We start from the raw sequence: 23380 nt of genomic DNA on the forward strand, positions 1-23380 counted from the left end.
AAGTCGACCTGAGATGATAAAAGTCTCAGTAACATGCAGCCACCTACTCCAGCACCGCTTTGAATATGAGCCTTAAATCCTTGAAGCATGCAATGTTTTGCATTGTCACCAATGCCAACAGTTGTCGCCCACTATAAGTAACACAAACAGAGCCGGTTGGCACCAGCCACACACTGTCAAGCGTGTCGGGTCCTCCTCACCTTGACGAGTCGTAACCTTTGGTCAAGTTTGTTGGTGGATCTTTAACTGTGCGACACAGCAGCAGGTGTTTGGAGCGTTGCGCAACTCTCTGTGGCTCCGGACGAGGAGTGAGTGCATGCCCTCACACGAGTCCCCTATAGGTTGATCTTACCTTCAGGGGAGGGGGCAACAGTTGTGTTCCTGCGTGGGGCAAAGTTTGAATCCAGGTCTTGTGCTGAAACCTGACTGCTCCTGTCCACTTCACGCCATTCAGCTCTGTCGCTGGACAAGGTAGGCTGTGATTCACATTTACCACTTCATGCTTTTTGATGGTCAAGGGTGTGGAGTGTGTAAAGACTTGTAGTCATGAATTGCTTTGTGTGAATGCATGTCTTTAAACTTGCAGTGCACTATAAATACATTTTCAAATTTATATGTAACTTTGATATTTTAAGACTGAGTAATGTGCACTTGCCTGGTTGAGTCTTTACCATGTGGACGGGTGCAGACTGAATTTGTGGTAAATATATTTAAGATGATCACATGACTGAGAGATAACCCACATTAGAAATAAGCAGGTTCCTCGACTTTTATTGTTTGGTCAACAGAGTCTTCTTTTTAAACCCCCCACTCCATAATAACTTACTGCAGTTTAAAGTGTGTCTTCTCATGGACCTCATCTTTACACACTTTACACAAACACGTGAAACTACTTTGGATTTTGGATGTAGTTCCCCCCCCCTCATTCCTGGGTAACGTACAAATCTGAGTCAATAATGACACTGGAATCTAATCTTTTTTGCACTTCTATCGATTTTTGCATAATCCAGAGCAAACTTTTGCCACTCCACATTGCCACACGAGTTTTGCAAGTCGTGTGAACTTTGGTCCACATGAATCTTGAGCAAAGTTATCTTAAAAACCAGAGGTCACACTGAGATTCTGCCGGGTGCACAGATCTTAATCTAATGTGCTTTTATTACAGGATGCAGCCATATACGCTTGTCAGTTAAGGTGTCATTTTATTTGATTGATTAATAAATTTATTTTGGAACCTAATTGAGGACACACACGTGTGTGGGGTATTTGAATTGTTATCACTGTTGCAAAGTGTGCACACTAGATGGCCTTGTTTCATTGTGTGCAGTACAGAAACAAGAGGAGGGAGATAAGGATAATACAGTGTCAATACATGTATTTACATTTTGTGTAGTATGTTGGTTAAGTCCTGTTTATCGTAATAAACTAGTGTGACAGATATGCAGCATATTCAGTTTCACAGTGCGATTGTTTCGGTCAAAGTTCCTCCCAGTTTGAGACAGATATTAGAACGCGTGCGTACAGATGTCCCAATGCCGTCTGGCTGAGTGTTCATCGTTTCATCATTTGCTGTACGAGATTACTAGTGTTAGCGGTCATTGGCTCTGACCTGTTGCAATAACTTTAGTGAGTCTCAGTATATATAACAGAGTTGTGATATTTTTTTTAATCAATAATCTTATCAGGGTGGAGGCTCGTCGCTGGAGGACGTCTGAATGTGTTCATGCCAATTCTAGTCGTCATTGATATCAATATAGTTTTTTATTGTCTCTAGCAAATACAAGATGAGCGTCCAAGAAGATTCAGTTCTGAGTAACGGTGTTGCAGTCGTGGATGGTGAGACTGAGAGGTATGTAAAGTGATGCATGTCCCAAACCTTTACTAATTCAAGGTGATTTTTAATAAGAATTGATCAACTTATGTTTAATGCATAATTTGATATCCCTTCTCTGTCCTATAACCTCTGAATCATTTTCACAGCATCCCCTCCAAAATGGAACAGACTGTGTCGGACCTAACAGATTTAAAAACCCACTCCACTGTCATCCTCAACGGAGAAGCCACCACAGCAGAGCTCAGGGCAGCCTCCTCTGCAGAGGAGCAGGAGACCCAGGCACCGGTCAAACCTCCCAGATGTCCTGAGCTTCAGGAAAGAACGGAGGGGCTTCCACCAGGTGAGAATCTCAGTGGGATTTTGAGGGGGGGGGAAATAACCAGATGTGGAATAACTTTTGCATAAGTGAACATGTTGAAGAAGAAAATGCTTGATTGGAGAGCACAGTGGTTTATAAAGACACGAAATCAGGAAAATAAAACATATTGCAAAACACCTTTTATGCGTTCTTAATACTATATTTCCACTATTTCTTCTGAATTGTTTTCTATCGTGAAATTCTGGACGGTTTTGCATTTATATGTGTTGTGCAGCATTACACTAGTTGAACATATAGAAACATGTGTAAACTGGTTTTATTTTTGAAAGGTCAAAACCCCCAAATTGCATTATCTGCTTCATGGAGGGTAGAGTATAGGTTAGAGTATCAGGGTTGTGAAGTTAACGAAGCACAAACAAACAACTCTTTGCAACGACAAAATACATCACAGAGAAAACAGATCGGTTTCTATAGAATGACTGAGCGACTGAGCTGATGAATTAGCATGAGCTGGTTTTTCCGGACTATCAAGTTCAGTTCAGTTCACTCGTCAGTCTTGGAAGAGCAGCGTGGACGACTTGCTCATCGATACTTAAACACCCATCACTTCTCACTCAGAGCTCTTTGCTCTTCAGGTGTTCATGTGGTCTGCCCCTTAAGCACTTAGAGCATGTTTGGTCATGCAAGCAGCGCATGGTTCGGGTTGTATATAACCAAGAAAATAAACAGTGTGCCCTAAAAGTTAAGGCCTCAATGGACTTGTGGGTGTTTTAAAGCGGCCACTGAGTAGAAATCACACGATTTACTTAATAAATGAGGCACAAAGATCTGAATAAAATCGGTGTTGTTTGCAAAACTACAAACTGTTTGCAAAAAGATAAACTGATGTAGGCAAAGAAAATCGGATCAATCACTCAATCGAAACTTTATTTAAAAAGTGCCTTCCAAACAATCAACTGCAGACAAAATGTTTTAAGAAAAGACCGAAGCCACTCATACATCGTAAAAGATTACAAAGCAAATGATAGTAAAACAATAAAATGTGAATAAAGAGAGACATAATAAGAGGGAAGAGATAATAAAATAGATATTAAAAAGGATAACAAATAAAACATGTATCATAAAAAATAAAACCAGTGGAAATAAAATTTTAAAAAAAACCCATGCAATTATAAAAAACTATAAAATAAACGATGAACAACGTTGTGTGATTCTTCTGCGTACATCTAACCAAACCTGATTGGTCGGTGGGGGTGGACATTCCACGGCTTCCTGTTTTGGCTCAGGCATCAAACCAGCGTTGTCGTGCTCTCTGCCATTCATTTTGCTCTCACGCGACAAGAGGCGTCACACACCCACAGGTGTCTCTCCCTGCAGCCGGCTCTTCTTCTAGTTGTGAGCGTGCTGTGTGTTTTGGTGTGGTGTCGTCCACTTGTGAGTTCAACTTCTCCTTCATGGCGGGTAAACGCGGATGGCCCTGTTGTCCCTCAACAGAAGAGCCCAAGGCGGTTCCGCTGTCCAAGAGCACTGAGGTAACCACGCTGGCCCCGGCGGACCAGCTGTGGAGCACCAGGAGAGACGAGGCGGTGCGGCTGCGGATGGAGGGCTCGGGCCGGGCCTCCGAGACTCCCATCACCGTCCATCAGATGTTCCTGGAGACGGTGGAGCACTACGGGGACTATTCGGCCTTGATGTCCAAAGAGGAGGGCCAGTGGGTGACCCTGACATGGAGGCAATACTACGAGCAGTGCAGGGCCGCTGCCAAAAGCTTTCTCAAGGTTTGTTTGCAAATGAACTCATTCTGCATATCTGCCCCTGCACATGTATGTGTATATATATATATATATATATATATATACATAGTGCATTCAAGAAGTATCTGGGCAGTGACTTTATTTGTTCTGTTGTCTCTTCTTCCCCACATTGATTTGATGGAACAAAACATTAACTGTGAGGTTACTGTAGGAGCTTCTGGCTTTTATTACAGGTTATTTTAGGTCAATAATACAGGAACTAAAGTCAGTCAGTTAAGGCTCTGGTTGTTATTTTTTTTTATTATTCAGCAGGGCTTGTTTATCTGGTGCAGCTCTGGATAATGATTTAATTATATATGTTGTGTAAAAAACTCTATTTTCAATTTCGATTCTAAGATTTTTCAGTCTCTGTAAGCGGGGGAAATTATCTATTTTCTAGATCTCGTGAATTTTCCATACTCATAATCCCCATAATCATTTATTTTCACCTCTTGGCATCATCCGTCCAGTTTTCAGGAACAGACACAAAACAAGATATTTATCCTATGTAAATCAGTTCATGCACAGCAGCAGTGTTGAGATCTACTGCTCTTTCCTAACTGAGCTGTATGTTAATGTGCTGCATTCTAAACAGAGGAGTCAGTGCAACATGCACATTAGCAACATGTCAAGAAATACAAGGAAACAACCCCCCCGGCGCCTGTTGTTGTAAACTACCCTCTCTCACTGTAATGTCCCCGGTGTGAGAATGAGAAACGTACACTTGGGCGTGTGAAGTCCACCGCTTGTGTTACGTCTCGTGTTTCACGGCCATGTTCACATCTCATGAGATGGAGTGGCCTTTGAAAAGAAATGTAGGTGAAAGGTAACCGAGGTAAACTGTGCAAGTGTGTAATTAAACGTGTTCTTTAAAAACATTAAATAAAAGGAACACTTCTTTCTTTCAGTTGGGGCTGGAGCGTTACCATGGCGTTGGCATTCTGGGATTCAACTCCCCTGAGTGGTTCATCTCAGACATCGGCTGCATCCTGGCGGGGTGAGACCATCTTTACACCCAGGGATAAAAACATGGAGACTTTTGTTGTGTACCTGAGATGCCTCCACATAAATTCCCCTGACGCAGCACATTTCCCTCTGTCACTGTTTATCTCATCACATCTACCTGTGAACCACCGAGTGTGACGTCTCAGGAATTTTACTATGGGTGTTTGGCTCCTTATTCTCTCACTGCTCTCAGAAGAACTAAGGACACAGCAAAAAGTTTTGTTGTTTGATATCCAGCGGTTGAAATATACTCTAAGACCTAAATTTACTCTACAACACACTTTCATCTACAAAAGCTAAAGTAAAACAAATGTATGTTTTCTCTCACTGGTCGTTGATGTCATTTTTTGTCTTTATTCGTTTGCCTCATTAAGTTGCCTCTGGAAAAGTCCATTGTATTTGGTTCATTCACAAAAAGGTCTTTGAAGGTCCTTTTTACAAATGGCTACAGGCTTCAGGAGTGAGACTGTGTTGCAGGAGGCTGTTCAGTCCCTGAAATTGTTAAATTAATCAATTTTAATTGGTTAATGATTGCAGCAATTTTATACCTAGATCCAATAAATTATATGAATAGGAATTATTATCGTGTACAGCGATGATTTATAATGTATTAATATTTTTAAATCACCTCGGCCTGTTTGACTGTGAAGTCAGTAACACATTTGATTGTGTCTTAAAAAGATTTAAAAAAAATCTTGAATTAATCTGGCGATTGTAAATCACTCTGCAGAAACCCTGTTGATAAGAAATGTCTCATCTCAAACTTTCCTGCTACAGACTGTGGTCAAATGTGCAGTGACTCATTCTCATGTGTTTTGGGGTCGTAGGGGTCTGGCAGCCGGCATTTACACGACCAACTCACCAGAGGCTTGTCACTATGTGGCTGTCAACTGTGAGGCCAACGTGCTGGTGGTGGAGAACCAGAAACAGCTTGACAAGATCCTGCAGGTCAGAGGCTTTATTACAGCACCACTCCTTAGTGTCTGTAGTAAATATACATTTATATCTATATATATACACAGGTGTGTGTATGTAAAAATCTGTCCTCATGTGCCCCAGTTTAATTTGTTTTTCCCATCAGGTTAAAGATCAACTTCCTCACCTGAAAGCCATTGTGCAGTATAAAGGCGAACTGCAGCAGAAGCTACCAAACCTGTACACTGTACGTTCACTCAGCAACACACTGAATGAAATAGATCAATTATATAAGTGTATAATATGTATATTCCATTATTTACCTTTTTAAATCAAAACTATTATGCTTCTTACTTGTGGTAAAGGAATTGCAGTTCCATAAATGTGATTAAACTACAAAGCTACATTTAATGACACATCAGCCTGAGTTTTGAAAAAACTTTTTTGAAAACTATCTGTGTACTTGTGTAGTGGGCGGAGTTCATGAAGCTGGGAGAGGATGTAACCAATGAACAGCTGAATGCTGTGATTGACAGTCTCCGGGCCAATGAGTGCTGCACCCTCATCTACACGTCTGGAACCACTGGCAACCCTAAAGGAGTCATGCTGAGCCACGACAATGTGAGTGAAGAGACCTTCTCTTTCTTAGCTGTTGTTGTTTGAAGGGCAGTTTTGGGACTGTACTCCACTGTACTACATTATATTGGAGAAACACATGGAGTAATATCAGCATAATGTAGTTTAAACTAAGCATCTTGTTTTGCTAATAATTCATAAACTGATATTTTTGATGAAATCAAATTAACATATGATTTCAGGTTTAAGTTATTATCTATGCTTGCTCCAAGGAATAATGTAGAAATGTAAAGTTAGCAAATAAAATATTTTTTTTTCAACAATAACTGACATTAAATAACTTATTCTTCTCAAATGGCAAAGGGCAGGAAGCTGTAAAGACTCTTCAGACTGTCACACTCGGCCATTGGCTCAACAAGAAACTTTCAATAGATCTGATAAACGTTTCTTCCCTTGTTTCAAAAATGTCTTTGGGTTATTATGTCATGTACATATGGGACAGATGTTGCCTGAGGGCCATGTTGGTGTGTATTTGCTGATTTGCATTATGAAAATAGAAAGTGTGATTAAAAAAAAAACTGATGAATCCTCTCCCACTTGTGAATGTGCAGCTGACATGGACGGCCCACACGGCGTCTACCTTGGTAGATTCCACCTACGGCGTGGAGGTGTTGGTCAGTTACCTACCGCTCAGCCACGTGGCCGCCCAGATGATGGACATGTGGATCACCATGGCCTTTGCCGGAACCATCTACTTTGCAGACCCAGATGCCCTCAAGGTAACGGCACCTGCTGCTGCACAAACACGGAGCCGATAACAGAGGTTCCTCATCTCGACTGTAATCCTCATTCATCCTTTTTCCATGCAGGGCTCTTTAGGAACCACACTGAAAGAGGCCCACCCCACTTATTTCATGGGGGTCCCTCGAGTGTGGGAGAAGATGCAGGAGAAGATGAGAGCCATTGGCGCCAAGGGATCTCCACTGAGGAAGAGGGTGGCGGACTGGGCCAAGTCCATCGGCCTGCAGTACAACTACAGTGTCATGAACGGGTGAGACGGGATCTTCTGGAAACGCCAAGTCTTTGTGCGATTTGTTAACATCGCTTTTATCTGATAGATTAGGCTGCACATTTTCTCTGAATGACTCAGGCAGTTTAAAGCAAAGTGCTGTCTAACTATTAACATACTTTACAACACACACTGTTTAACTCAGGTATATATAATCATAACTGGGTCATAATGCAGGAGATCAACAAAGTGATTACAGTTCATCCTGTGGGGATCATGAATGTTTCATATCAAATTTCATTCCAGTCGTTCAATTGTTGTTGAGGATTTTCGCTAAAAAAAAACAATTGTGAGCCTCAGGGCTGGATGAAATCTAAAGTGATCGGCTTAGAACTCAGGAGGATTCATCATCTGAGGAACATGAATGTTTGCACAAGATCCTTTTGAGCTCACCTCAGTTTTAACCTCGAATATCTTCTCTCTTTTTTGGGCTTCCAGGGAGAATGCGGTGCCGTGGGGTTTCATGCTGGCCAACAATCTGGTCTTCAAAAAGGTGCGTGACGCGCTGGGCTTAGACCGCTGCAAGATCTGCTTCACAGGCGCCGCCCCCATCACCAAAGACACCCTGGAATACTTCATGAGCCTGAACATGCCACTGATGGAGCTGTACGGCATGAGTGAAAGCTCCGGCCCGCACACCGTCTCCATTAACAGCAGATACCGTCTCACCAGGTCAGCGGCGAAGCGTTACAGATCTTAATAACTATAACTGACGTGTTGTTAATGAGCATGTGAGCATGTGACAACCTGTTAATCATTTTCTTTTTAGTGAAATTTAAACTTCAGGAAACTCCACTCACTCAACACCTCTATTTACAACAGTGGCCCTGTGATATGTGCTGCAGGGAAACCACAACACAAACAAATGCAAAATCGTGCTGCAAGTGGCCACATCACTAAAGTGTTTCCAGGGGACACAGAAAACAGGGATGAACCCAGCGGGGACATGCTGCTTCAAGTTGTGACTTTAATGAAGGTGTTGAAACTGAGCTAAACTATAAGTAACCCAGACATCTCATCCCTCTTACGTCCCATGGAAACACTTTGATTGTGGTCAGGAGCTTGTTTCTGTATTTTAATAATTGACCGTCCCTGATTATGACTTTTTATTAAACATATATGGGAATTTGATTGAGTCTCTGGTTTTGCTCAGTCTTGTCAGGAGGGAAAGATTTGACTTCAGCATGTTGTTGACTCTGGATTTGTGTTTCCAGCTGTGGGAAGGTGATGCCCGGCTGCCAGACCAAGCTGGATATCCCAGATGCTGACGGGAACGGAGAGATCTGCTTCTGGGGTCGGAATATCTTCATGGGATACCTGAACATGGCCGACAAAACAACAGAGGCTCTCGACGAGAGCGGCTGGCTGCACTCCGGAGACCTGGGAAAGAACGACCAATACGAATTCCTGTACATCACAGGAAGGATCAAGGGTGAGCGGTGATTAAAAGGGCGTCTTGTCATGTTCTTTAGTTTGGGGCACAAGAAGCTTATTAGTGTTTGGTCTAAAGAAGCATTTGGAACAAACCAATAGTGTTTACTGGGTAGCATCATGTGTCAGTGTCTGTTTTAATATGAATTAATTAATGGATTGATCTTTTTGTGTATAAAATGTCAGGAAACTGTACATTTTAGACCCTTTAACTGGTTTGTAAGAATCGGTCAATATGAGACTTTCACTGATAATCAGTATTTGTACATGAAAACTTTAATTTAACAGAATAAACTATGCAGGAAAGATGTGCATTTATTCAAATTCTATATATTCATAAACCACTGGGTTCATATAAACGCAGGGAAACAACATAATGCATCGTTTAGTGAAGAATAACAGTGGTCACAAACACTTCTGAACCCGTCTCTTTCTCACAGAGTTGATCATCACCGCCGGTGGAGAGAACATCCCTCCTGTGCCCATCGAGGACGCCCTGAAGGCCGAGGTGCCAATCATAAGCAACTCCATGCTGCTCGGAGACAAACTCAAGTTCCTCTCCATGCTGCTCACTCTCAAGGTAAACAAGCTTCCATTCCTGCCAACCACAGTAAATAAGATCAACAAACACAAAAAACCACCCTGCTCTGTTTCCACAGTGCGTCGTCGATGACAACGGGGACCCCACAGACGAGCTGAGCTCCGAGGTGCTGGACTTCTGCCAGCAGCACGGCGCCACGGCGACCAAGGTGTCGGAGGTCTTAGCCAATAAGGAGCCAGCTGTCTACAAAGCCATTCAGGAGGGCGTGGACCGTATCAACGCCAAAGCAACATCCAACGCCACGAGGGTCCAGAAGTGGGTCATAGTGGAGAGAGACTTCTCCATCGGTGGAGAAGAACTGGGTGAGTGATTTCTTATTCTTCATGTAGTGACAAGATCAAAGTCACACGGGCACTGATGCACCATGGGAATGTAATTTATACAGGTAAAGTGTTTTCTTTAGGTTTCTTCATTGATTGCAGGCGAACAAAAGAACAAAGTAATCTTGATTCCTCCTGCGACTCTAGACAAAAACATTCTGCTTACCTTGATAAACGTAAGAGTCCTGCTCAACTTAACAAAAAAGTGTTAATTCTGTCAGTTATTTTTAGATTTATTCAGCCTTAGTCCTGAGATTAAAAAGTCCACGTTAGTAATAAGTCAAACTCAACCTCTTTAGTTTCAGTCAATTTTTAGTCGTCTATTCTTGATATTTCAATCTCATCTTATCAAAGAAAATGTAACATTTAGTTTCATTCGACAAAAACACATTTTAATCTAATTAAGTTTTACTCAAACTTTAGTAAAGTATTTTCAAATTAAATTTCTTCTGACTCATTTTAACATTTGGTCTGAAAAGTTGCAACAACATTAGCAAATCCAGCTGTCGTGGTTAGTAGTGTTGTTCTGTATTATACTGTTAATGTATATAGGCTTTAAACTACTTGTCAACCTACTAACTACTGCTACAGCTACTGCCCACAATGCAAACAGTACACACTTACTGTTACACACTAAGTACTGAAGTTTAAACATGGATTGTGTGTTTAAAACACAGAAACAACACAGCCAAATGGGCTGCTGACTTTCAGTGAGGCTTCATTTCCATCTGCAAACAGCACAGTATGTCCTGTTGTCCTGACTCTAATAGATAAAGTCACATCACTGCCTTCAGTCGATGTCTTTACTTCAACTTAACGTCAGGTCACCTTAGTGTGACGCACCTTGAGGTGTTTTTCGTTAACCACACCCACATTTTTCTCTTGATGGTTTTGTATTTGAAGTGGTTCCAAATGTTTTGTTGCAGTCGTGTTGTTTTCCCATCCCTGTATGTGATCAGATCTCTTACATCCATGTGCACTGCTGCCATTTAAAAGGCATTTCGATTATGTCATTATTTTTAAAAATGCTTTTAGTTTTAATTTTCTAAAACTACATTTCAGTCTCATCAACAATACTGCTCAATGATGCAGTTACAGCACAGTTAAAGATCACGTTGGTGGCGTCTCATCGTGATCTTATCTGAGTCATGGAAAACAGATCATTGATTAACATATTTCCTCATAGCTTCATGAAAGAACTTTGCCCGAAAACAAAGCAAGATAAATTATTAACTATAAAAGAAAAAAAAGAGGATGAAATAATGAATCTGGTCCAATTTAAGCAAACATTAGAAAACTGATACTCAAGACAAATAAACCAACAATCCCCTCCCACACTTCTCATGACTCCTTGTATTATTAAAACTTCAGCGCTATCATTAAAGAAGGAGGAAGTTATGTCTATTGCTGTTGCTCACTCTAACATTTAAATAACTGTGACTGTTCAACAAGCCAGACAACATTCCATACAGGTTTGTTCAATAGTGACAGTTTTACAACCTTCACTTTGTTTGAGTCTCCCTCTGCAGAGTCTGTAGAGAGTTGAATCAATTTAAAGGGATAGTTCACCCAAAAAATGAAAATTCACTCATTATCTGCTCACCACTGTGCCGATGGAGGTGGTGGGTGAAGTGTTTGAGTCCAGAAAACCATTCTGGAGCTTCAGGGGTAAACAGCAGTGCAGCCAAATTCAATACAATTGAAATAAATGGCGACCACTTAAAAACAACAGAAAAAAAACAAATTCAACTCGAAACAGCCTCATTTACACCAAGTTTTTAGTCTAAACATCCTCTGATATCCTCCTAGTTACTGCTGCAGTTCCCGCGATATAGCTGCAGTTACTTGGGAGTGAACTATCCCTCAATTTAACCTGCTTTTCTTCTTTGTCCGTGCAGGACCCACCATGAAACTCAGGAGGCCCATCGTTGTGAAGAAGTACCAGGAGAAGATAGACGAGTTGTACGCAGTGGCCTCGGACAGAGCGTAGACTGCAGCGCACAGAGACAACACAACACTGAAGAGAGACGGTCGCGGGACACGTGGGGCATGTTTGTGAACACTGCGCTGTGCCCAGACGTCACGTCCAGGAACGTATCAACCTCTTTTCACCGGAATGTTAAAAGTGCAAAGAGGTTTATAGGTAAAAAGCGGGAAAAGTCTTGATTATGATTGTCTTGTATTTAATTAAATAGAGGTTTGTGCTGCTATTTTTAACATGAGGAGTTTTCCAGAAGCTGTAGAGGAGTCTGTATGTCGTCTGTTCTAAAAATCGATATTTAAGCTGCAACGGTGCACTTTTTGTAAATAGCACATCCAACCTGGAGCCAAACTTTGCCATTGACCGTGTGGCACAGACACGACAGTTGAATTGTACACTGTGACTCCAAAATCCACAGGCAGGGTGGGGAACACTGGATGGTGTCAGCATCATTTGAGGCAATAAACGTTTATAAAGGAGATTTTTAGGGAACCATCACCCACTGTGGCTTGAAATAAGAAAGGCTCTTGTGTGATCACGAGCAAATGTATTCTGTTTTTGAAGCAGCAGTATCTATTTAAATATTTTACAGCATTACTTGCTAGTTTTGCGTCTCATGTTTTGTACAGAAGATAATCCCCATCCGGCAAAAAGAGGCAGGCATTGCCTCTGTAGATTGGAAGTGACGTTTTGATGAAGTGTTTTTATAATGTAAGAGCAATATTATTAGTATGAATTCCAACAATCACAAATGTGAAGATTATTGAGCATATATTTGAATGTTGTGCTTCTCCATGTACAGTTTGACAAATCCTGAGATGTTTATTTTGTGATGAATGGAAAATTACACTGTCAATAAAAAGTGAGTGATTTGGACAAATTAACCAAATTGGATTCAAGAATTTTTTGCTTTTTTTTTATGTATAGTGTATAATCACAATGTATATGAAGTTGCATTAAACACTGCAATTCTAAATATTTTTTATTTCAAAATATTTTCTAGCCTTATGCAAAAGAGAGATGCGGAAATCATCTCATTCCAGAGGCTGAAATCAGCGAGGCAACAAGTAAAAGTAAACGCGGAGAAACTACAATTATGTATCACTTTGTTTCCTCACAGAGGATTGTGTGAGAAATACAAAGACAAATTCCATGTTTGCACACAGACATATCAGATTGCATTCTTGGACAACTGGTTGCGTTGCTTCTTATTGCAGCAAAGTTTCTCGGATAAAGTTACAAAGGCATTTCCCTGCCTCAATTCGGCTTTGCATTGTTTGACTGTCCGAACAGTTTGTGCAGGGTTTGGCTCCCGGCTGCTCGTTCCCTACGGGCTCTTTACTGATGAAGACAATGACAACACTGATGCATCTGGCACATGAATACATCATGTTCATCAGGACATAGATCTAAACTGGCTGGAACCTTTCACCCACTTTCTGTGAAAGATTCTTCAGCAGCTGTTTAACCCGTGACCTTAAAACATTCATAACATCCTGAGAGTCATGTCTCTCATGAGCCAGATGCTGTGTGCTGCAGCAGACCCATGTCAATCCAGAGTTAAACCTTGAACCCCTAAGTGTGAGTTGAAGCTGCAGATGTTGAAGTGGTAAGGTGTTTATTTTGGTCAGGATTGAAAGGACCCAACCAGAATTGTTTCCTCACTTCCTTTAACGTTGAAATATAGCGTGTTTTATAATATTACCACCAATTTCCCTGGTAATAATTCATCTTATTGTGAAAAAAAGGCATTTTTTGAGGACCCATATCTACTTTTGTGCTCTTATTTATTGTTCATATTCAATGTGTTTGGTTATGATATTTGGTTTCTATGCAGCAATTCAAATTCAATCCTCTAACCCAACCAAGTGACCTGGATTGTTTTGTTTTCCTTACTCTAGTATAGACATTGGTCTTGGTCAAAACAACTTATCCTGCAACATCTGAAACGTCGTCTAGAAGTGTTTTCATTTATGAGACTTTATCTAAACCCATCACATTGCAAGCATTACTCACCTGAGATAAGCAGTTTACAAGGTGCACAGCAAACATTTTCAAAACCGGATCACTGTCAGTAAAGATCAAGATAACACACAAACACTCTGGCCTTAAAGCAAAAGTCTCTGTGCAGCAACAAGAGACGACTTGGAAACTAACACTTAACTCAGCAGGAAATAGCCTGGACCTGTCGGACAGTTTCCAAATATTCTCATTGTGTGTGATTTTCTTTTATTGGCTCCAAATTCAGCCAACGAATATTACACCAAATCATCGGCTGTATTTAAAGTGTTGGCAAAGATTTGGTTGAGACTCTTCTCCCTCAATTTCCTGATTTCATGTATTGCTAAACATGCAAGTTAAAATATAGTTTTTAAGGTGTCTGAATAAGTTGTTAATACACAGTTTTATAAAAACGGATGCAAATATTACCCCCGCAATCCCTTGTTCTCCTGCCTGAAGCTCACACTCACACCTTTACCTTCATCAAGAATATTACAATGCAGAACTTTTAACATCTTCACTTAAGTCAACAATTTAACCATGAATTTGCAAAGTAGAATCGGCAGATGTCGGCTTTCTCACCCCTGTGCACACGCACTTGAAGCACATTGCACCTCTGACCACACCCTAATCAAATATGGTATAGAACATATTTACACCTATGCACTGGGTGTGACCTGAAGAGCTGCACACTTGAAAAAGTAAACGCATCAGTGCAACAAATTTTTAATGTATGTGATCAGTCGCCCATTTGCAATTCAAACACTGGAGAATTCTGCGATGTTGAAACCTGGGATAAAAAAAGAAGCACGTTTCAGGCAGTGTTTGGCGTTCAGATCTTTTTTCTTTTTTTTTTAAGCAAACATCAGAGAGCAAAGTGAAACCAGAATTTCCTGAAACTTCAATACCACAAATAGTTTGACTTGTGACGTACATTCCCATGTTCTGTACACACTGTACATACAGATGTACTGTATATGCCTGAGTGCATATTTTAATAATGTAGTACACTTTAATCTAAATTACTGCTCATAAATACAACATATTGAACATGGAAGGTTTTATTTCATTCAGAGATATCCACTGTAAATAAAAAGCGAACAGACTTTCGTACATTAAATCAAGTCGCAGGTCACTTGCTGCTGCAGGAGGTGGCACCACACTGACCTCATGTGGCTGTAATCATGTCTTACAAACAGTGAGAGCAGTGTAACCTCGCTGAGTTTTCACTGATCATAAAAACAACAAACAAAGATAATAAACAAGAGTCATTAAAAAGACATGTAAGGCAACGATAGACTGTCGAGGCAGGAAGTAAACTGCACATGTAGTTAAAGGGCCAGTTCAACCCAACCCGTCCTTAGCTCGGGCAGAATCTACCGTGAAGACAGTTACTACGTGCAGCAGCCGAAACCTTCACATTGATCAGTTCGAAGCAGAAGCGAAGAGTTTATTAATCCATCAGTCAGTCGAAAGAAATGTGGATAAAATTGTGGCTTTTATTTGTGATGTGTGATAATAAAACATAAAAAAATCACCTTGCTCTATAATGACTGTTTTCACCATTTTCTGACATTTCTTTAGACAAAATGGTCACTGGCTTAATTGAGAAAATATCTAAAAATTAGATTTGTGAATGTTTTGAAAACCAAAACCTTCTGTTGACCTCTGCTGTATTGCAGTGGAGGCTCAAAATCTCAACGGTTGATATCTGAAAAGGAAATATAAATAAATATCTGCGTGGCTGGAGAATGTGAACTGACTCTTTGGCAACTACTCTTCTTCTTTTCTCATTTGGTAGTGATGGCGACGCCCCTCTTGACCCAGGCGTTGCTGCTGACCAGAGAGAGCATGAAGCGAGCCACGTCTCCTCTGCCCACCGCACCGCCTGCAGCCTGACCGCTGCTCTGGGGCACAAAGTATCCCTCGTGGGTCAGAAACTCTTGAGCTGTAGAGATGACAGAGATGAAAACCTGAGAGTTAGTGGGGTTATGACATCAGCGTTTACATCAGGTCCTATAAATAGAGAAGGGGGACAACGTTTTCTTGGAAGCAAACGGAAAAAAACCCTCACGAAACGGCCGGTTATTTACACAAACTGAGCCCATTCATTCACATAAACAAGCCAGTATATGATGAGAACACGTGCTAATGAGCTTGAACTGTGTCAAAGTGGATCCTGAGGCAGTGTGCATCATGGAGGAAGCTCTGCTGCTCTTGGTTGCGAAACCCTGGCGACAAACAAACTGCCTCCTGTTCTTGTTTTGCTGACGTTGTAACAAATCCACCAAACTTTGTGAAGAATTATTGATATTTTAAAAGGTTCCTGACTGAATTTTGGAGGTAAACTCTGGTTTTTAACTGATTCACAGTTCAGTCATTCAGCGCCACACTTCTCATAGGAGATCGTAGCCACTCACCAAAGTTACACAGAGCAAGAACAGATGTTCAGGGTGAGGACTGGGAATAAAAGAGGAAACATTCTCCCTATTCCAAGTCACAGAACCAGCAAACTCATTTCCAAGCTGCTGTTTTAAGATTAAAAAGTTTAATGCACATTTCTTGGGCATGTTCAAGTCTTTTCTGTCCCCCTCTGTTGGCGCCTGCCTGTTTGCCTTTACCTGAGGCCGGCAGGTTCTTGAGTCCAGGTGGACGGACCACGGTCCAGGTGACGTCCTTAGTGTCCTGCAGAAACTGCTCCATCTCATACATGTTGGTGAGGACACTCCGGATCATCGGCAGCAGGAGGAAGCGGATGAGGTAAGGCGAGTTAGTTCCTGAGTTGGCTAACAATGGAGAACAAAAAGCACAGAATTAAAAACTCAACTTAAACTGAACTTATTTTACTGCAACTAACTTTTATTACACTTTTATTGATTAATCTGTCTATTAGTAATTAATCAAATAATCATTTAGTCTATGAAATATTAAAAAACAGAGACACAATGTCATTCAAAAGGCTTCAAAAGCTTCAACACGTCAACTATGCTGTTACATTATCGGGACATCGGATTGGTTTTTTGTGTCAGAGCCTCAAACAAGCGGCTCCTTGAAGAAATTTGAATTAAACCTGAACAAGCCAAGGAAACAGGATTCCTTTATAGAAAAATTAATTATACAAATATGAAGCAACTAAAAGCCTCAATAGACGACAATGCAATGCAGCCACAAGTTTCCAAATGAGTTGAATAAGTTGAACAGATTAATCTACACTTACATACTTCCTCTTTTTATAATAACAAATCAGAAAAGGCCTTGAAGGCATCATCATGTGAGCTGGACTTACGCTCAGTATACCAGGAGGTCATGGTGATGATCCTGTTGACCCGGGCCTCTCGCATGGCGCTGACCATAGCCTGCATGGACTGGGTGTAGCCCGACACGGACGAGAAGATGGAGGTCGGGAAGCCGAGGCAGGACATGATCACATCCTGTCCCTTGAAATGACTCGTCAGACTGTCCGCGGAGAAAATATCAGCCTCCACCACCTGGAAGCAGACAAGGAGAGTGAATGAGTTTTATATTTGTGTATGAAAGACGTTTAAATGCTTTTATTTTTTTAATTGTACTGATGAACCATATTCCATGACAAGGCTGGTATACAGTTTTCTTCTGGTTAGCAAATCCCATGAAAAGACACAAATGTCTGTGGCTCTGAGCCGCAGGGCCACAGATCAGGAGAACGGTGGCTCGACCCCCGGCTCCTCCCGTCTGCAGGTCCAAGTTGCTTTTGGCGAGACACTGAACTATAAATTACCCCTGATGTCTTATTGGCTGAATGAAAAAGAAGCGCTGTATAAAAAGACCTGATGTGTAAAGTGCTTTGTGTGGTTGTTAACTTATCTGACCAGAGATTTGCAACATTAAATAATAACATTCACTCTTTTTCCTTTCTATGAGTCATCATGCGTCCAGCTGATAGACCTCGTATTACCTAAGCTGCTGTCCGTTGGTTTATTGGTTTATTTGCTCGTTTCTCAGCAGGATTATGCAAAAAAGTACTGAAAGCATTTCCATGAAACTTGATGGAAATCGGGCCAAGAAAGAACTCATAAAATGTTGGTACAGATGCTGACAAACCAAGCAATATTTTATCTGACATATTTAGGGGACTGAAATCTATGGGGGTTTGAAATCTGGTGCAGCTTGATTGAATGTACAGAGCCTGCCGGGCCTTGCTGGAGGTCTGCGCTCCACTGAGAGACATTCTACATGTAGTTTGTTGCTGTTTTGCATCTTGGATTATGTAAATCTTTCCATTTTCCCCTCTAAGTTCTGCTTCTTGCATTTTCAACATGTGTATCAATATGTTCACCGAAGTTTCTTTAACAATTACACCAGGTTAATTATCTTTGCTGTGTTGCAGAATCACAACCACATTGATAAACGTTTGTGGCTACCGCCCAGAAACATTGAGAGTGCTTCAGGTTTTTCCTCCTGTAACCCTCATCAGGACACAATACAACATTTATCACTGACTGAACTTTGAGCCCAGCTCACAGAGAGGAGCAGCAACAACCGCCTGTAATAGTCACGCAGCACAATAAAACACACAGAGCCAGTGTGGCATTACCTTGAGATTATCATGGTGTATGGGAAGTTTTCCCGGGTTCCTGACGACGGCGGTGACCGTGTGACCCTGCTGCAGCGCCTGGTTGACCAGAAACTGACCAGTCTGCCCGGTGGCTCCCAGCACAGCGATCTTCATCCTCAGAGTCTGACAAACAGAGCTCAGTCAGGGCTGAAGCTGTGAATGCTCTGACCTCTTAAAGTAACCACGGGGGAGGTTCCCTCCCTGTTTCGCAACATCAAGTGTAAAAAGTTGATTATTCTGGTCCAATAAAGAGCCTCTGTGACAGATGTTGAATTTAGAATAACTCCACAGTGCACTCATTTACCTCAGGTGCCTCTTGATGATCTCTGAGAAGATTCGACACTTATCAGATAAAAAAAGACCTACTGACCTTTTTGTTTTGCTGTTATGTAACAAACACTTTAAGTCGAAAAAATACCCATTAAAGATTTTTCTTCCAATTAACAAAATGTCAATTGTGTTTAACACACAAAAACTAATCTCACATTTGAAAGTGAGGCACCAGAAGATGTTTGAAAGTTTAGATAAAACAAAAAATGTATGATTAATGATCACATTTTTGGCTGAATTATTTTGTTCAACTCAATTTAATAACTTCAGTTATTTTAATCGAAAACAATAAACCCAACAATAAACATTACACAACAAGTTACTGATGTTTACACCAGCATTCTTTGTAAACGCACAGTACTTTCCATCATGAGTTTCTCTTGTCAATAACAATTATGAATATCACCCAAATGTTTGACAGGTGAGATGCAGAGTTTGTAATATGTCGAACATGGAATTAAATCCTAAACCAATCTTTCAGTTTTGATGAAAAGTGAGAAAACCCTTCGTCCCAATTCAGTCGCAGAGACACAAAAACTTCAATGAAAGCAGGCGAGCACAACTAATACTGTGGCTCTTTGTTGCAGCCAAACTGAGCTGAATGGATTATTTCTGCAGCCGAGGATGATGAAGAGATTCTTGGACAGATGCTCCTGAGGAAACTACGCTCACACATTCGCTGAAGTTTAAAAATATTGGTCAGGAGATTATTCAGAATTTGTATTTCTTGGTAGTTTGTACAGTAGCTGCTAGTGTTCGATGAGGACAGAGAAATGTGAACCATTTGAAACCACAGAGAAGCAGAACCTGGTGCATATAATTTTTATCTTCTGTGTTTTTGTTTTAATTAGTTATTTGATGTTGATATTATGATTGACAGCTGAGACTGTACCACGGCTCCATGAGCATTACTGAGCAAACTCTGGCACAAAATGACCACGTCAAAAGCCCAAGATGGCCGCACGCATATCCAGGATATTTCGGCTTCACTTTTGAAGATTTAGGAAGAGACATTTTAATACAAAATGAGACGCTACTGTCTATGTATAGCATTTCTAAGTATTTACAATCATTAATTTGTCATGGTTGAAATTCAGTTTTCAGTCTTCTGCAGGTCATTCCACTCAGTGAAGCAGAAATAATTTGGTTTTGCACAGGAAAGGAAGTTACAAGAACTGCACTTGAAAAGCGTCAAGTTTCACTGTAAAACAAAGTGAAACCAGGTTTCAGGGAAAACGTATGGCGATAATCGTCACCAAAATCAGCCACAGTGCAGCACCATCGACCTTTTCACAAATCACATCAAATGACGTGCAGTGACGCAAGTTGTGGGATGCCGTGTGAGATATCCGGGGTTGGTGTGTGTGTGTGTGTATCTGTTTGTGTCTGTGTGTGTCTGTGTAGAACTGCGCTAGCGACTGCAGCTCACACAATAAGCAGCACAGCTCTGGAAGCAACTGCCTGAAATGCTGAATGCTCCATCCACTGCAATTTTTAAATCCATACTGAAAACTTTATTTTATTCACAAGTGCCTTTAAAGGTTCAGTGTGTAAGATTAAGGTGAAAATGATCTATTGGCAGAAGTTGAATATAAAATAATCCTAGTGATGTTTTTCACTAGTGTGTTTGATCTAAATTGTACGAAATGTTGTTTTCTTTACCCTAGAATGGTCCTTTAATATTTAAATACTTTATATTTACATCGGGTTACTACCTTTTGAGTTTTTATGACAACTGAAGGCTGCCACTGGTTCTCTGTCATGTTCTGAAGGGGAGGGGGAGGTGAGGGGTATTCAGCTGCAACATGCAACTGCACCACTAGATGTCACTAAATTCTACACACTGAACTTTAACTAAACTATTTTACAGGGTAATACTGTATCATCATGGTATTTTATATTCTACTTTTATTTTATTTCGCACCAATTTTATTTGTAATATTTAACTGATTTAGCTTTTCATACAGTTATATTCTTTTTATTGTAATCTCTTAACTCTTTTATTCTACTCATTTTAATCTTTCGTTTTGCTTGAAAATTGCCGCTTTCTAATTATTGTTTTTAATGTTCCTGTGTGATTTTACCTGTGCATGAAATGTGATTTATAAATAAAACTAAAATCTAATTTGAATCGTTTTCATCCTCTTGACCCCATGTTTTCCTTCATGACTTCTTCTCCACATCTTACTTGCACTGAAGCTGTCAAACGACGCAGAGGGGCATTACCGCCCCCTAGTGGCAGGACAATTTACGTTGTGCTGTCAGCAGTAGTGTCAGTTTTGAATGAAAAGGGACCATATTTGTTAACATTTTGTAAAAATAAATATGCCGATCTCACTAGTAATTGTTCCTGAGTGTTGACTATCAACAAATAAGCCGAGAATGATCATCCAGTGATTTTAAAACAAAAGAAAACTTAAAAACCTGATAATTCTCAGGCAGGTTCTGCAGATGTTTCTACTTTGATTTCTACGGTGGTTTACAGACATGTGTAAATTACAGAATTTACTCTTTTTAACACAAACTCACAGTTTCAACACAAACCGAACATTAGAACGTTACAATTGTTTAGATATAAACAAAATGAATCCGTGTATGTGACTGAACACGCAGCTTCCTGTGAGGTTGGCTACTTGATATCACACACATATAAAACTTTAAATATTAATATCTAGTGTCGTGCAGATCAAACGGTTTTTGTTGAAGATGTTAAACGTTATTGTTACTTAAACATCGACTCACAACAACTCACCTTGTCCATCCACACTTCCTGTCAGCGAGGGAGACGTTCAACAGCAGCAGCGTTCAGGTGTGTTGGTTAAGCAACGATTTAAAAAAAAGTTTCTTATGGATTAAAGGGAATGTCCCAAAAGTATAATTCAATGTAATAATGAACTAATGTGTTATTACTAAATATTTTTTAATAATTGTGATTGATTATTCACTAATCACAATTTCAGGGGTTGATTAATTACAATACCCAGAATCTGCTGGTCACAGCTCAGAGGTTATTATATAAACCTTTTCAGTTCATATCAAACATTTAGGATTTTCTGTTTTGACAAGACGAGACGTAAAAATGATCATTTGGAAACCTCTAAACTAGGGATGTGTGTTTATTTAATCCATGTGTTTGTCGCTAATTAATAATCTGGTTCCACTTTCTTATCAGAAATATATTTCTATAGTGGTGGTATAGGAATAAAACATTTCATTAATTGTTACACATATGACAACCTAAATGTTGGGTTGTATCAACCAATTGTGACCATGTCAGGAAGGAATTATTTTATTCTTTGAATAATTAGATAATAGTTAGAAACCTGAAGAAGTGAAACTGTAAAGTAAGTTATTAAAAAAAAGCAAGATTATCCAAAGGCTCAAATCAGGGGAACCCATTTGAGAAGTCACAAAGCAATAATAGAATAGCTGATTACATTAATTAAGAACTGAAAATAAGACCATAGATAAACCCAACTACAAACTAACTTGTTTGTTGGGAACATTTTGAGCTTTTATTTCAACAGTTTCAGCAGAAAATATCTGTAGCATCAGACCAGTCGTTTCATCCCATGCTGCTGTGATGAAACATGGAGGGGTCAATGAGAAACAAGTCAATAACTCCTATGTTATGATTTAATTAAGTTAGTTTACTTTAGTTCACACCAGCCTGGACTCAAAAAAGCACCTGTGATCAAAAACATTTCCGAAAAACCAGAAACAGACACTAGCTTCTCTCCTCCCATGCATGTTTACCTCTGCCCTTTGGTATCTTCCTATATTAAGACCAGTCTAGTCGCATCAAGTCATTAGCTCGAGTAATCCACTTGTGGCTCGGTGCCTTGATTATGTGATCCCACCGAGGGACCGGGGACTGAGCCGGTGGAGCTGCACACTGGAGATACAGCTTCGTACATGAAGCCTCTGTGGTGACTTACTGGCCCCTGATGCGATGACCAGTCTGACGGACGCCCTGCGGTTCTGGACCTGATCCTGGACGACTGGTGGAGTATGAGACAGAGCAAATGGCTGTGTGAAAACTCGCTGACACACAGAACTGACCGCAGAACAACTTGGGAACTGGTGCCGGAAGAGAGGAGGTGACCACGTAAGTAAATACATGCAGGATGTCATATGTCATCGTTTTGGATCCTTTTCAGATGTTGATTTGGTCAGAATAAAGTCTGAAACATCTTAAAAAGTATGTTCAAGGTTTAAATGATTGTTCGAAGCTTTTCTCCATGCATTTATTTTATGTCACAGCGCCATTATTCCTTTGGGTAATTAATTCATCATTCATAGATCAGAGTTTTGGTCTGAAACCCTCTTTTAAACATCTTTACATGTGACCAAAGCCCCCATCTGTTCTTTAAAAAAGGCCCAAATCAGCACTGCCAAAGAAAGTTATCTGCAAACACACTTGAATGAAATCTACATTAGGTTTGAAACTTGTAAACAGTAATTTATCCATCATTTATTAACCGTAAACAACAAAGGGATATTTTTAAATGCAATTTCCACGTTTTTAAATCCACCATTTGATCAAAATAACCGCACTACTCTTTCCCGCCTCCTCCGTTTCATTGATTGCTTAATGTAAGCCTTCGTAGA

General features: G+C 40.4%; 2 protein-coding genes and 1 long non-coding RNA gene across 6 annotated transcripts; 2 read left to right on the plus strand and 1 right to left on the minus strand.

The window, feature by feature from the left end:
- The first annotated feature begins 231 nt into the window (after positions 1-231).
- LOC117767293 (long-chain-fatty-acid--CoA ligase ACSBG2-like) lies at positions 232-12726 on the plus strand. 2 transcript variants are annotated; one of them, XM_034594771.1, is made up of 16 exons: positions 232-471; positions 1775-1849; positions 1981-2174; positions 3648-3931; positions 4855-4943; positions 5779-5899; positions 6033-6113; positions 6338-6487; positions 7054-7221; positions 7312-7493; positions 7950-8183; positions 8726-8943; positions 9383-9522; positions 9602-9845; positions 11762-11879; positions 11921-12726. In XM_034594771.1, the coding sequence occupies exons 2-15, from the start codon at positions 1785-1787 to the stop codon at positions 11851-11853; spliced, it is 2262 nt and encodes a 753-aa protein (XP_034450662.1). In that variant the 5' UTR covers positions 232-471; positions 1775-1784; the 3' UTR covers positions 11854-11879; positions 11921-12726. The 2 variants fall into 2 exon arrangements, with proteins under 2 accessions (XP_034450662.1, XP_034450664.1); XM_034594773.1 differs by lacking the exon at positions 232-471 and having other exon boundaries at positions 1731-1849.
- LOC117767300 lies at positions 9857-11099 on the plus strand. The gene is made up of 2 exons (XR_004614864.1): positions 9857-10068; positions 10105-11099. It is a non-coding gene; the product is annotated as an uncharacterized LOC117767300 (long non-coding RNA).
- A 2218-nt stretch (positions 12727-14944) lies between the features above and the next one.
- On the minus strand, positions 14945-21586 carry LOC117767298 (flavin reductase (NADPH)-like). 3 transcript variants are annotated; one of them, XM_034594783.1, is made up of 5 exons: positions 21522-21586; positions 18419-18562; positions 17132-17333; positions 16467-16631; positions 14945-15793 (listed from the first exon to the last, which is right to left on the minus strand). In XM_034594783.1, the coding sequence occupies exons 1-5, from the start codon at positions 21528-21530 to the stop codon at positions 15636-15638; spliced, it is 678 nt and encodes a 225-aa protein (XP_034450674.1). In that variant the 5' UTR covers positions 21531-21586; the 3' UTR covers positions 14945-15635. The 3 variants fall into 3 exon arrangements, with proteins under 3 accessions (XP_034450674.1, XP_034450675.1, XP_034450676.1); XM_034594784.1 differs by having other exon boundaries at positions 18419-18640; positions 21522-21558; XM_034594785.1 differs by having other exon boundaries at positions 21512-21529.
- Positions 21587-23380: the final 1794 nt, after the last annotated feature.

The sequence above is a fragment of the Hippoglossus hippoglossus genome, chromosome 9, assembly GCF_009819705.1.
Source record: "Hippoglossus hippoglossus isolate fHipHip1 chromosome 9, fHipHip1.pri, whole genome shotgun sequence".
NCBI classification, from domain to species: domain Eukaryota; kingdom Metazoa; phylum Chordata; class Actinopteri; order Pleuronectiformes; family Pleuronectidae; genus Hippoglossus; species Hippoglossus hippoglossus.